Source organism: Stylophora pistillata, chromosome 4 (assembly GCF_964205215.1).
Source record: "Stylophora pistillata chromosome 4, jaStyPist1.2, whole genome shotgun sequence".
Classification (NCBI taxonomy): Eukaryota; Metazoa; Cnidaria; class Anthozoa; order Scleractinia; family Pocilloporidae; genus Stylophora; species Stylophora pistillata.
Window position 1 is genome coordinate 28,414,706 of NC_142522.1, and position 14,243 is coordinate 28,428,948.

Genomic DNA, 14,243 nt, shown 5'->3' on the forward strand with positions numbered 1-14,243 from the left:
GTAATAATAATAATAATAATAATAATAATAATAATAATGATAACGAATATTTATACAGGATAGCCCTTCAGTGCAGGAGCACTGTTATCAATGGGGTCCTGTCTAAATAACATAATATAAAGATAAAAACTAGAATAAGATAAGGATGACTACGCACCTAATTAAATGCCCTATGCAAAAAATTGATCTAAAGACTCCCTAAATGGTACCCTACTGCTAATTTGCTTGATTTTTAAAGGTAAAAAATTAAAAACTGAAGCTCCTAAAAAATAAAAACTTTTCCGATCAAAGTCAAGTCTCACTTTCGGCAGAGCAACGGTGGTCCCTCTGTTCCTCGTATTAAAATCGTGGGTTAACAATTTAAAATATTCTTTGAAAGGACTACAAACATTGCCGTTTAGGCAATCAAAAACAAATAAACAAGCCTTTTTCTTTAAAAAATTTTCAATTGTGGGTAGACGGAGTTCACAGTTTAGACATTTTGAGTTTTGCAGAATAATCCTGTGACTACGTTGTTCCAGGTTTCTTCTTTGGCACCTTCGTGTCTCTGACCAACCAAGCGTAATTTGACCGCAGTAAGTGAATATCGGCATTATCATTGCTCTGTAGATTCGTTCAGCGCTTAAGGTGTCAGTGTTAGACACCTTAAGCGCTGAAAGAAAAGAAAAAAAGAAAAGGCCATACGTTTTCTTGTGTTTTAAGTGATATATTAAAACTTAAGCTCGCTGAGTAAAATATCAGGAACGTAAGACTGTATTTAATTATGTACGAATGACTGACTCGAAAGAATTTTTCTATGCAGGGCTTATTCTTGTGCTCAGGTTAATGCCTAAACTTACAAAAGAGGATAGCTTTAGAGAAGTTCAAGATCGATGACTGACTGGATGAATTAAACACCTTGAAAAACAGGAAGTTCTTTTCGGGCCCATAAGTTTCCAAGCGATTTCGATTAGTGTTTTCTTCGAAGCAACCGGTGTTGACACGCTACGTAACATTATCAATGCACAAATGACACGACACAAACTCAAACTACCAATGAAAATACGATTTTGTCACTTAAACACCAATGGAGCATCAGTGCCTAATAGCCAGGAGTATTGTCTTCTATTCCGGGAATTTAAGGAACACACTTGTTCTGTTGTCTGACACAACTCACTACGTATACAAGTCGCCTAGCTATGGCGCAAGACGTTTCCAGAAAAAATGTAGATCTTGAGGTGGGAGGAGGTGCTGAAGACGTTAACAGTCCTCCGCCAGATACTTCGAAGAGAACAGATGAGAATGATAGTGAACAAGAGAGCATTCTTGCCTACAAACTTCTCCAGGCCCTCGCGAAAAACGATGCTTCCGAAGTGCGGAAGCTTCTGGAAGAGGACCATTATACGGTCAGGAAGAAATATGGAAAGTTCCGAGATGACTGTGAGGAACTCAAGAAGAAAGCGGAAAAGAGGGAAGAGAGAGGATTTCACTACGATTTCAGGTGTAGTTGTGGTTCGAACTCTTCGAAACAGTCCAGCGACGAGCAGAACCTTAACTGGATAAAAATTCTTTCCAATCCTATGTTCATTGGTTTGGAATGGCAATGGAGAACAAACTCTGACTCTGAGTGTCAGTGTCAGTGTGCTTTTTGCAAGTATGACAAGAGATTGGATGAAAATGAGAAGAAAAAGAAGGAGGATGTCATAGATAGTTCCCTACTTGATGCATATCTACTAAGTGAAATGTCGTCTTTCAAGCGTTACGATAGCCGAGATGTTTACAAAAAATCCGCAGAGGGTTACGAAACGTTTGCTACTGACGTGCTAGAAGAGGCCTCCCAGAGCGAACTTTACAAGATCATGGATGTAAAGGGAGAAGGTTGCCTACTGGAAGAAAACCCTCTACTGGAAGAAAACCCTCTACAGGAAGAAAACCCTCCTAAACACAGGAATTATATTGAAAGTCTGAGCTTCCTCAAGAGTGCAGTAAATAAAACAAGGAAGAAGGTATGTGCGCCTTGGTGATATTACGTGTGTAATAAAGTACCTGATTGGTAATAAATATTAATGATTAAGACTAATAGAGAGATATGCGACGGTTTTTCTATCCAGAGATTTAATATTCTTTCTGGAGCCAATCGAAATATTTGTTTTTCACTACCTTGGATTTTTCCATTTGTAATGAAAAGTACGGTGGCCCACAACTGTCACGGCAAAACAAAAAGTCACGGCAATACAAACTTTACTCACTGCAAAACAAAATTAACTCACGGCAAAACGCCACTAATTCACGGCAAAACGAAATTAACTCACGGAGAAACACCACAAATTCACGGGAAAACAAAATTAACTCACGGTAGAACAAAATAAACTCACTGCAAAACAAACAAAACGAGTTGATCTGCGGTTGGTCATTGGTTGCTATTTGCATTTGAAATGGTGTGTCATGTAACAATAATACACTGCTCGTTTGGAAACCGCCATATTGCCAGCTCACGATGTTTTGCTCCGCGTGTGTGTGGTTCGGTACTAGATGAAGATGCAAACTTTTGTAAAGGCTGCGGTAAAGGTACCTTTCTTAATTTAAAGAGTTCATATTTGCATTTCTTTTAGTTCCAAGTAACGACTGACTGACCGTTTGCAGGCGTACAGGATTCTCCACCTGTTAATTCATCAAGGCACACACATTATGAATATTTCTTCAGTTTTACACACAGGCTACATGCACAATCTCATTCCGTGCTAATCAGCTAATTTGTAGTAGTATCTTTTCGCGCCTATCATTATTTGGAACTAAAATAAATGCAAATACGAACACTTAGAATAGTCCATTTTACAGTTGTGTGCTTGGTTGCCAAGCCTTTGAATGGGAGTGAGGCTAGGGGTGACCTTGTTATGATACAAACCTTGCTGCCTTTCAAATGTAAATCACTTTGTTATCATGCTAAGTTGATACAGGTCTCTATCACAACAAGGTCACCTTCAGCCTCACTCTGAATCAAAGGCTTGGCAACTAAGTACACAACTGTAAAATGGCCTATTAAGAAACGCACCTTTGACCACAGCTTTTACAATAGTTTGCATCTTCATCTACTATCGAACTACACGCGGTGCAAAACATCGTGAGCTCGAAAAATGGCGGTTTTTCGAGCACGCAGTGTGTCAATTAATTAATCTTTATTGTTTGCACTATTTACAAATAATTTTTTCTACATTAAAGTACATTAAAAAGGAGAGACGTAGGCAAACTAAATTACACAAGTAGTCAGTGCTCTCAGTCAGCACTGACGGCCGACGGAAAGCGTCGGCTACTTCGCTCAGAGAAGTCGGCTACATTTTCCCTAAATTTAAATAATTAAAGAAAGATTCTTTGAAAACTAACATAAAATTCATTTTGATGGGCTTATATGAACTTTTTACCCCAATTTCAAAATTAAATAATTATCAAAAGATCGGACGCGACTCGTTGGTTTTCAAAGGCAAAGCAAATAGCGGCAAAGAGTTATAATTTTCATCAGAAATCCGTCTCCGCTTTACCTCAAGCAAAACTTTCGTTTAAGGGCTCGTTTTGAAGCTTTTAAAACGCTTCTCAACACTAAACCGAAAATGAAATCGTTATGTTAGGGCGAGGCGTTCAGTTGCAGAAAAACGCAAGGTGATGTTTTCGGTAAACTCGAATTAAATATCAACAAAAGGATACTAATTTGATGCCACGCAATTAGCCCGTATTGTTAAAGCCTTTTGAAAAAGAATAATAGCTTCTCCGCCCAAAAGTCGGAAGTTCTTCCATCAACAGCCTTCTTTCTCTCATCGGACAAAGGCCGAACGCGTGCGAAAGGCTTTCGGAAATCGGTTTGTGAGCCCTCGTGGTAAAAATGCCAGCGGCTACCCCCATTTCAGAAAGACATATTTAATTAATCCGCCATGAAGTTGTAATGGAAGCCCCACGCCTTCTAAGAACGTATTTGTCTCGCTCCACGTTTTAGTAAAAACGTACAGAGTTTCAAAATACCCTACGTAAAGAGAGGGAACCTCAATGAGGGTTTTGAGAAACGTATCTTAAGAGTTATTTTAAAACAGAGAAAATATAAGCGCGCATAGAAGAAAATATGCCTTTTGAAACACAATCTCATCCGGCTTTGCTAAACCTCAAGAACATAAAGATGGGGAAATGACACCTCAAAACTCAGACCCCTCTTATCACATTACAAAGGAAAGTCGTCAAGTGGTAGGAGACGACAGGTCTATTAGCACCTTTCAACGGTCGACAGCCTTTTGCTTTCCGGCTTTCCGGCGTGTCGCCTCACGCAAGGTAGAGGTTTTCATGGATACTCTGACGTCACCATTGGCCAAGGTCCTCGAACGGGTTTACTCTGGAACACCTGAGGAGCCAAGTAGCAGAGAGCCTGGACCTTAAACAGTTTTCAGTATCTGGCAGATCGACCACGCATGCATTGGTGTATATGCTCCATATAATATTGGAAGCTCTAGATAAAGGGAATTGCTTTGTGAGAATTTTCTTCGCGGACTTTTCAAAAGGTTTTGATTCAGTGGACCATAGCGCCTTGGCCAATTAATTGAAACTGCTTAATATCAACAATGTACAGTAATTGTTAAGTGGCTTTCTTCCTTTCTTTCTAAGAGGCCCCAGCGCGTCAAAATCGGGAATGTCTTGCCAAATGTTGTCGTAAGCAATGGGGGTATCCCATAGAGCACAAAATTTGCCCCGCTACTATTTGCTATTCTCGTCAATCGCCTAGTGTCCAGCTGGCCAAATCGACTAAAGTATGTTCATGACACTACAGTTTTTGAAATAATTCCTAGATGCTCCCCTAGTTATTTACAATTTATTGTTAACGAGATTAGGGATTTTGCTTCACCACGGAGAATGCGCTTAAAAAACCTAAGAAATTTAAAGAGCTCCAAGTAAACCTGCCTGCCTCTCCTCAAGGCTCTCCTCATGCCTCTCCTCTTCAAGGCTCTCCTCAAGGCTCTCCTCCATGCTCTCCTTCAAGGCTCTCCATGCTCTCCTTCATGGCTCTCCTTCAAGGCTCTCTCCTCCATGCTCTCCTTCAAGGCTCTCCTAAGGCTCAAGGCTCTCCTCCATGCCTCTCCTCCTCAAGGCTCTCCTCTGCCTCTCCTCATTACCTGCCTGCCTCTCCTCAAGGCTTAGTTCTTGGCAGTACTAGTATCAGTCAGGTAGATAGTTACAAGTTACTAGGTGTCTATATTTCCTCAGATTTCTCTTGGAACAACCACATTGAATACATTCTGAAGTAGGCGAACAAGCGCGTTTACGCTCTTAGAGTGCCTGGGAAGGCAGGAGTCCCCCAGACTGATTTAGTGCTTATTTATTGCTACCTGATACGGTCGGTCTTGGAGTACGCGGCGCCTGTTTGGGCATATCTTCCTGAGTACCTTATAATTAATGAGCCCGTCGAGTTAGTACAACAGAAAGCACTTAGGATAATCTTCCCCCGTCTTGGCTATGGATCTGGCCTTAGTGAGGCTCGGCTGCAACCCCTCGTGGTTCGCTGTTGCAGGTTCATGGCTGGGGCGAGGAGGACTGAACTTATGTTTCATCCTTCCTCGAGCCACAGAGGTCCATTGTGGTTATTCTTTGCGAGCCGGCAATGCTCGAGTAGATCGGTTTTGGGGGGCCACGGATAGACTTAATAATACTGTTACTGTTCGTTGTCAATAAGATGTATATTTAATGTAGTGCTTATGTAATACTGGCTCATACTGTAATTCAGCCTTAGCTGCGGGAGTATGAATTAATCGATCATCATCATCATCATTAATGTAAATTAAGAATAGCAAAGGACCCAATATGCTACCCTGCGACACGCTGCAACTGAGGGTACGAGCAGATGATAGTTTGCCACTGACACTACATCTCTATGTTCGGCCACTTAAGTACGACGAGAACCACTTTATAGCTGCCAGATCAACACCCAAATATGACATCTCACGCAAGGTGATCTCATGATCAGTGATGTCGAATGCCTTAGTTAGGTCAATAAAGACGACGCCATTTAGAAGGCCATTGTCGATTTTTACTGACTAAGCATACTGGCCTACAGTTCTTAGGATGCGATTTAATGCCCTTTTTAAAAACGTGGAGTCACTTTCGCCGTTTTCCAGTCGTTTGGATGTATCCCCGTGAGAATAGACTTTGAGAATATTGAGGTAAGAGAGGGTGCGACGATACAAGCAGCCATTTCAACAATTTACTCGGAATCACATCGAGACCGATGGCTTTCTTTTGATCAATTTTGGACAATATGTTAGAAACAATGTCAACACTCGGAATTTGCAGAGAAAACGAATGATTAGTGGGCTCTAAATAAGACTCAGGATCAACATCAACATCAGGAAGATCTTGTGCTAATACTTGCACAACGTTTGTAAAGTGATCGTTGATAGTTTCCGCAATGTCCATAGGGTTACTTACTATTTTATTATCTACCTTGATCTCCAAATATTCGTCTACTTACCACTGCATGTTACGTGAAGTTAGCTCGTTGATAACATTCCATGTCTTGCGCAAATCACCTATGTTGGCTTTCAGGTTGTCAGAGCAAACTTGATTGAAGTGAATCAAATGCGGTCTTGAATGATGCCATCTTTAGCTTTGCTACAGATTTGCTAACCCCGAAAATCCATTCTTTCGTCCAGTGACGATTTAAAAATCATAAACACCTCGAACTGACTTGTGAGATCAAGATTAATCTTTTAATCTCTTGGTATTAATTAAAAGAGTGACAGTGCTCAGCAACTGCTTCTGAGGGCATCCTTCATTCTCCCTCCAGTTTACTCACTGACAGATGATTACAGAGGAAATTTTTTTCTCATGGAGTTTGAACAAGATGACATTAAGGAAACTATTTTAAACTTATCAAACGTAGTGCAATTCACATTTTATTAAGGCTGTGACAAACAAAACACGCAAGTAGAAATGTTTCATTTTGGAGCTCGCCGATCAAACACTGAATCCGTAAGCTAAATTGAAAGTCTACGGAAGGTGTGATAGTGACTCATATTCCGTGCCTGAAAGATTGAGATGCAGTTAAATCATACACTGCCGGTGTCATCTCTTGATCTCAATCTCATTTGTTGCTTAAAACGTACTCCTTATGTTCGTAAAGGAATGTTCGTTGCAAAAAAAGTCTTTCAACGATTTCCTCTTTTAAATAGGTGATATTGGAAATTTCAAACGTATATTCTTCAGATATTGTTGAACATCGAGCTGGTTAAAAGAGAGTAGATTTTACTGTTTGACTCCAAACTTAACTCCCTTGTTAAAATGTCTTATCACAACGAAGTATTCTTACAGATTTCCATCAGTGGGAATGCTGGTCTGTTATCAATATACTCCATTTTCCAGAATAATTTGTTTGGTTTGCAGCGCAAGTTGAGTTTTTCTGTCTCAGTGCTGAACGCGTATCCATCAGCTGCAGGGCCAGGTTGTTGAAAAGGCGGTCAGCGATGATTCAGGATAAAAAATTTAACTTGTCCTTAGTTTCTTTTGAAATAAAGTATTCAGTATGTAAGGGCTTATGTTGCAATGGGTTTTACCTTAACGTGACACAAAACTGACGGAAAAAATGTTTCCAATTAACACTATGTGCAAAGCTACAAAACTAAGTTAAATATCGTTGGCTAACTGTAGATTAGCTTAGTTGTACTTTGATCGACCCAGCCGGGGTTAATAAACTTTTTTGCTTGAACGAGAGTTATCCCTTAGAAATCTCATTTTACTTGAAAAAAAAATTCATCTTCCTAAATGCTCTAAGACGTAAAAGCCCAATCAGCACAATTTCTTTATCTGATATACTGATACGATCATCTGCATGCTTACTTGTAGTTTGTTTCAAGTCCAAGATGTCAAGCTATCCTCGACGATGTTATCTTTTACAAGAGGCGGGATTGGCAGGACAAGAGCATTGCATGGAACTTTCTCTGGTGCTTTTTGCACATTTTCATCTTGTTGGGGACCCCTATTTACGTTTTCACTCGATCAATCCAGAAGATTTCGTGCAGTAGGTGTTTTGACGGATTCAACGCAAGGGTAGAGGTATATTATGAGCTTCCCTACCATAAGTTTATCAACTACACCATTTGCTACGTTGCATTCCTGTCCTTACTATTCGCCTCATCTTTCGGCTTTGAACATGAGTACAGAACAAGTACAACAGGGGTTTCAAAAGTTGGTAAGTTGTGTTGATTGATTCTTTTGTGCCCACTTCACCACTTTTGGTGTACTTAGCTAAGAGTAACGGCTGATTCTGCTGATGCTTTAAAGCTCAAATTAGCGCTCGGAATATTTCTCGAAATCGTAATGCACAATTTTGATTTGGCGGTGGAGGTAGCGCGCTTACATCCAATCATTCTTCGAGCTATAACAGTTGTTGCCCTTATCAACAGTTACCTTAAACTGGAAGATTCTGATTAGTAAACTTGTGCAACATTAGAGGACTTCATACAACTTCTCGTCAGCATAAAGCATGTATCAAAGATTGAATTGTTCAACAAATAATGTAACAGCCTTTCCAATTCGCTTTGACATCGTCATCTGTTTTCCTCTCGCAGGCAGACATTGGTTTTCTGGAAAACAAGTGAAATAAACGGTAAACTGAACTGTAGTTCTGATTTTTCCTTAGATTGGGCCGTCCTTGTTTTTTTGGTCGGCCTTCTCCTGCAAGAATGTGGGGAAGCTATTACACAAGGAATCTGGATCTATTTCTCAAAATGGTGGAATGTCGTGGACGCAATAACAATCTTTACATTCGTGGTGGCTTATACGACATGGCTCTCTGCATGGCTAAGCGTTCATGAGGAATGGAAACCGAGGAAGAATGAGTTCATTGTGGCAGATGTCTTGTACGCCAGCGCCGCAGTGTTAGCGTTCTTTCATCTGGCTCACGCCTTTCAAATCAGTTCCACTCTTGGCCCCTTGCAGTTGTCATTGTACAGAATGCTGAAAGATGTGGCCAAGTTTCTTCTCATCTTTCTGTTGCTTTTCATTGCATTTGGAACCGGCATCGTAAAAGTTTATTCTTACTATGTTGTCGCTCAAGTGAAACTTCGAGAAGTGAACGAAAGTCAATTCCAGGAGTACCATCCATATGCTCAGTAGGTGGATATTACCATGATATTCATGTAGGGGAGTAAACGCCCACAGGCAAACTGACAATTTTACTTCCATAATTTTATGAATTAATACTGTTAAAAGAAATGTAAGGAGCTTTACTTGAGTTGTTGAGTGGATAGATGAAAAAAGACTCACGCCCATGTAATCGCACAGATAGAAAAGCATTAGACGCTAAGTAAACTTGACATAAGAAAGTGAGAAAATATCTCATTTTTTCCATCATTCACAACTTTTCAGGCACGAGACAACTTTTATTGGCTTATTCTGGTTTCTGGTTGGCTTCGTGGAAGAAGACAAAATACATGTTGATGACCATACCTTTTACCTTACACAACTCTTTGGTCGCTTGGGTTTCATTATCTACCTGATTTGTACCACTATTGTTGCTTTAAACATGCTGATCGCCATGATGAATAACTCCTTTGACAGAGTCATGGTAGGTGTCAAATTTTCAAGTTTGTGACAGATTTTGACTTGATGTAATGACTCAACGTATGCTCTTTGTTAGCTGGCTTTTCAAAGCAAATTTTCTATCTTGGTCAGTGATGTGAATCACGTCGATCACCACACTATGATGGGTCTGCGCCATAACTCGTGTGGATTCGAGTAATCAGAGCCCACCTTCGCAGAAATCACCAAATTCCACTCAGATAACTTAGTTTACCTACTTAATTTGATCTCGGATAATTAAGCTCAAACTTTTATTTACCAAACTTAGTGGAAATTTATGTGAGAGCTAAAACATGCTATAGATTTTAATTTAGAACCTGAAATTTTGCCTCCAGAGTGATGAAGACAAAGAGTGGAAGTTTTCAAGGACTCAAATGTGGCTAGAGTATATCGACAAAGGAAATGCAATACCTGCACCTTTAAACATCATTTACTATGTCGTTTACGTCTTGATATTCGTACCATGCCGAATTATAGAAATCGTTTGCTGGATTGCACAGGTATGCTGTGGATGCAAATGTAAGGTAAGTGTAAGCAGTAGCCCATTACCCGGAGCTTCCATCCTCCATACTGACCCTCTTAGCCAACCCTGTCTCGTATCTTTCTATTTTTTTCAGAAGCACCTCCCACGGCGGTTTTCGCGGGTGTTTTTATAATAGCCAATCATAAGAGAACTGTCGTCTCTATTGCGTTACATCTCTATTGTGTCACTCGCAGGCCGCTCGAAATTATTTTAATAATGGCGGAAAGTGCGGAAATATTAAAGAACCACCGCAAATATCTCAGTTCTAAAAATAAAAAGATACGGGACAGGGTTGACTCAAGGGTACGACTGAGATGGAAGCTCCGGGTAGTGGGCTCCTGGTGTAAGCGATTGTCGTTTTTTTGGAATAATTGCAAAATCCTTTTAGTACGGTCCAGGTAGTACCTGCATTATGATTCTGAGGAAAAGGGTTGGGAGATATGAATTCCGTTTGCTTTATCTCACCCGCTGGGATGAAACACCTTTTGAAATGAGCTGATCTCGTCTTCTTCCCTCTTCCCTTTTTATGGCTTCAACATTACATAGACACATTTTAGTTCTGAGAACCTGAACGAGCCTAAACCGGAAGTTATACGCACTAAGTCATCCACATAAAGATAAAAAACAGTTTGGGATCTCTTTCGATTGGTTTCCACCAACTGGACTAAGGCTCCGACGAAGGGCTAACGCTCGAAACATCAGCTTTTGTAATCGTTGCGGTGGCCAATTTACCATTTCAACCTTGTTGATATATCCAAATTAGAAGGCTTGACATTAAACTGCTTTTATGTATTCATAGCCTTTAGCACGTAAACCTGTCCACTTCCTTTAGAAATTACCCCGTAACCTCATCCGCACGTTGTGCTGCTTTACTTGTCGGCTTTTTTGGACCACAACCTGATTCAGAAGAGAAGTTTGCAACTGTTCTTGTTTCAAGTATGCAATGAGATGTAATTTCAAAGTTTTAGAAAAAATAATGTTTCATCATCATGACAGAATTACGGACTGTCGGAGCTTTCACCCTAAAGTAGCAATCGTTTCCCGTCTGATACTGGTTAATTAAGCCTGACGATCAGAAAATCTTACGCTCGGGCCTTTAATAGAAAGCGGTTTGAAAAACTTTAAGATACAATCCCCATAGAATCGGAAAAACTTCTTAACAATACAAATTACCAGCAGATATACCAGAAAGTGGGTTCACTGGGTTCGAAATATAATTTTTTTTATTGTCGTTGTGGACACCGAAAAAATTCTCAGCATCCATAAGAATACATGTTTTCATAACCCGATGATCGAGGCGTTCCGGAACTCTTTAAATGAGATAACATGTGAAAGTATGCTATGAAATTTGTTTGCAAAGCCCCGACGTCCATTTTTCATCCAGAATCAGATCGCGACAAGCTTTAAAAGTCTTGTTTTAATCTTCACTTCTGCAACGTCAGTCGACCAAGCAATATCCCAAACGAGCTCTCAGTGTTAGAGAATTTAATAACAGACTAACATTGATGAGTTCTCTTCTGATGATAATTGACGTGTTCTACTCAAGAGGTTTGGCGTTTCTTCATTGAAATGAAAACAAATGGTATTCATTGCCCTTTTTAACTTTGTACAGCGGAAAGAGACTGGGGTGTTCACAACTTCTGTCACTCATTGCGGAAGTCTGTCTCACCCGATATTCTATTTGTAAATGTGAGAGAATGCTAGTGCTGCTTGATCTTAGTAAAGCTATTGCACTCGAAATTATTTTTACAGGTGTCCGAGCCCGAGGTGTCCGAGCCCGAGGTGTCCGAGCCCGAGGTGTCCAAGCCCGAGGTGTCCGAGCCCGAGGTGTCCGAGCCCGAGGACACAGGAAATGTATGTATTCAATTTTTCATATCACATCATGACTACTTTCTCCTGCAATTATTTCCTCTTAACTCTGAAGGACAAAACTGTTGATGTGGCTAAAATTACGAATGGGTTTCACACTCACTCCGTACAATGATGACCGGCATCAAATGTATCCAAATAGGTGCAATTTAAAGGATATTATACGTTGTAGAAGTAAATGTTTATCGCTTAATAAATTCATCGAGAAGTTTTCTATTTTCTTGTTTTGTAGACTTTCACATATGACTTCTCCTGTATTTGCCATGGATGTTCTTGTTTTTGCAAGCCGCTTTTTGCAAGCCGCTTTTTACACGCTCCTGGTGTAAAAGATTGTCATTTTTTTGGAATAATTGCAAAATCCTTTTAGTACGGTCCAGGTAGTACCTGCATTATGATTCTGAGGAAAAGGGTTGGGAGATATCAATTCCGTTTGCTTTATCTCACCCGCTGGGATGAAACACCTTTTGAAATGAGCTGATCTCGTCTTCTTCCCTCTTCCCTTTTTATGGTTTCAACATTACATCAACACATTTTAGTTCTGAGAACCTGAACGAGCCTAAACCGGAAGTTATACGCACTAAGTCATCCACATAAAGATAAAAAACAGTTTGGGATCTCTTTCGATTGGTTTCCACCAACTGGACTAAGGCTCCGACGAAGGGCTAACGCTCGAAACGTGAGCTTTTGTAATCGTTGCGGTGGCCAATTTACCATTTCAACCTTGTTGATATATCCAAATTAGAAGGCTTGACATTAAACTGCTTTCATGTATTCATAGCCTTAGTACGTAAACCTGTTCACTTCCTTTAGAAATTACCCCGTAACCTCATCCGCACGTTGTGCTACTTTACTTGTCGGCTTTTTTGGACCACACCCAGATTCAGAAGAGAAGTTTGCAACTGTTCTTGTTTCAAGTATGCAATGAGATGTAATTTCAAAGTTTTAGAAAAAATAATGTTTCATCATGATGACAGAATTACGGACTGTCGGAGCTTTAACCCTAAAGTAGCAATCGTTTCCCGTCTGATACTGGTTAATTAAGCCTGACGATCAGAAAATCAGAAAATCTTACGCTCGGGCTTTTAATAGAAAGCGGTTTGAAGAACTTTAAGATACAATCCTCATAGAATCGGAAAAACTTCTTAACAATACACATTACCAGCAGATATACCAGAAAGTGGGTTCACTAGGTTTTAAATATAATTTTTTTTATTGTCGTTGTGGACACCGAAAAAATTCTCAGCATCTATAAGAATACATATTTTCATAACCCGATGATCGAGCCGTTCCGGAACTCTTTAAATGAAATAACATGTGAAAGTATGCTATGAAATTTGTTTGCAAAGCCCCGACGTCCATTTTTCATCCAGAATCAGATCGCGACAAGCTTTAAAAATCTTGTTTTAATCTTCACTTCTGCAACGTCAGTCGACCAAGCAATATCCCAAACGAGCTCTCAGTGTTAGAGAATGTAATAACAGACTAACATTAATGAGTTCTCTTCTGATGATAATTGTCGTGTTCTACTCAAGATGTTTGGCGTTTCTTCATTGAAATGAAAACAAATGGTATTCATTGCCCTTTTTAACTTTGTACAGCGGAAAGAGACTGGGGTGTTCACAACTTCTGTCACTCATTGCGGAAGTCTGTCTCACCCGCTATTCTATTTGTAAATGTGTGAGAATGCTAGTGCTGCTTGATCTTAGTAAAGCTATTGCACTCGAAATTATTTTTACAGAATTCAGGCCGCATTACTAGATGCATCTGCTCTTGGTGCTGTTGCCGATGCGAGTCCGAGGTGTCTGGGCCCACAAGACATGTATGTATTCAATTTTTCATATCACATCATGACTACTTTCTCCTGCAATTATTTCCTCTTAACTCTGAAGGACAAAACTGTTGATGTGGCTGAAATTACGAATGGGTTTCACACTCACTCCGTACAATGATGACCGGCATCAAATGTATCCAAATAGGTGCAATTTAAAGGATATTATACGTTGTAGAAGTATATGTTTATCGCTTAATAAATTCATCGAGAAGTTTTCTATTTTCTTGTTTTGTAGAATTTCACATATGACTTCTCCTGTATTTGCCATGGATGTTCTTGTTTTTGCAAGCCGATCCCGGTGGAAGCAAACGTTGTTAATGAGGTTTGTAATGTAGTTGCTGACCTATTATTATGTTGGCTGAGACAATCTTGAGCTGAGAAACTTTCGGTTGTGGTGTGGATGTCTACGAGGTCCGTGACCCATCTCCCTATATT

General features: G+C 40.0%; 1 protein-coding gene across 7 annotated transcripts in view; it reads left to right on the forward strand.

Annotated features, from left to right (window-relative positions):
• The first annotated feature begins 1,011 nt into the window (after nt 1-1,011).
• LOC111329299 (short transient receptor potential channel 4) overlaps nt 1,012-14,243 on the forward strand; it is a 60,446-nt gene continuing 47,214 nt past the window's right edge. The window contains exons 1-8 of one of the 7 annotated variants that reach the window (XR_016000768.1): nt 1,027-1,985; nt 7,849-8,194; nt 8,645-9,116; nt 9,373-9,571; nt 9,921-10,109; nt 11,861-11,962; nt 12,210-13,796; nt 14,044-14,111. Coding sequence is in view for 4 of the 7 variants with exons in the window: in XM_088758951.1 (XP_088615077.1) it covers nt 1,179-1,985; nt 7,849-8,194; nt 8,645-9,116; nt 9,373-9,571; nt 9,921-10,109; nt 11,861-11,962; nt 13,716-13,796; nt 14,044-14,130 (2,283 nt within the window). In the remaining 3 variants the exon portion in view is untranslated. Of the gene's footprint in view, nt 1,986-7,848; nt 8,195-8,644; nt 9,117-9,372; nt 9,572-9,920; nt 10,110-11,860; nt 11,963-12,209; nt 13,797-14,043; nt 14,131-14,243 lie in introns of those variants that run through there. The other 6 variants (XM_088758951.1, XR_016000769.1, XR_016000767.1 and 3 more) reach the window with 6 other exon arrangements.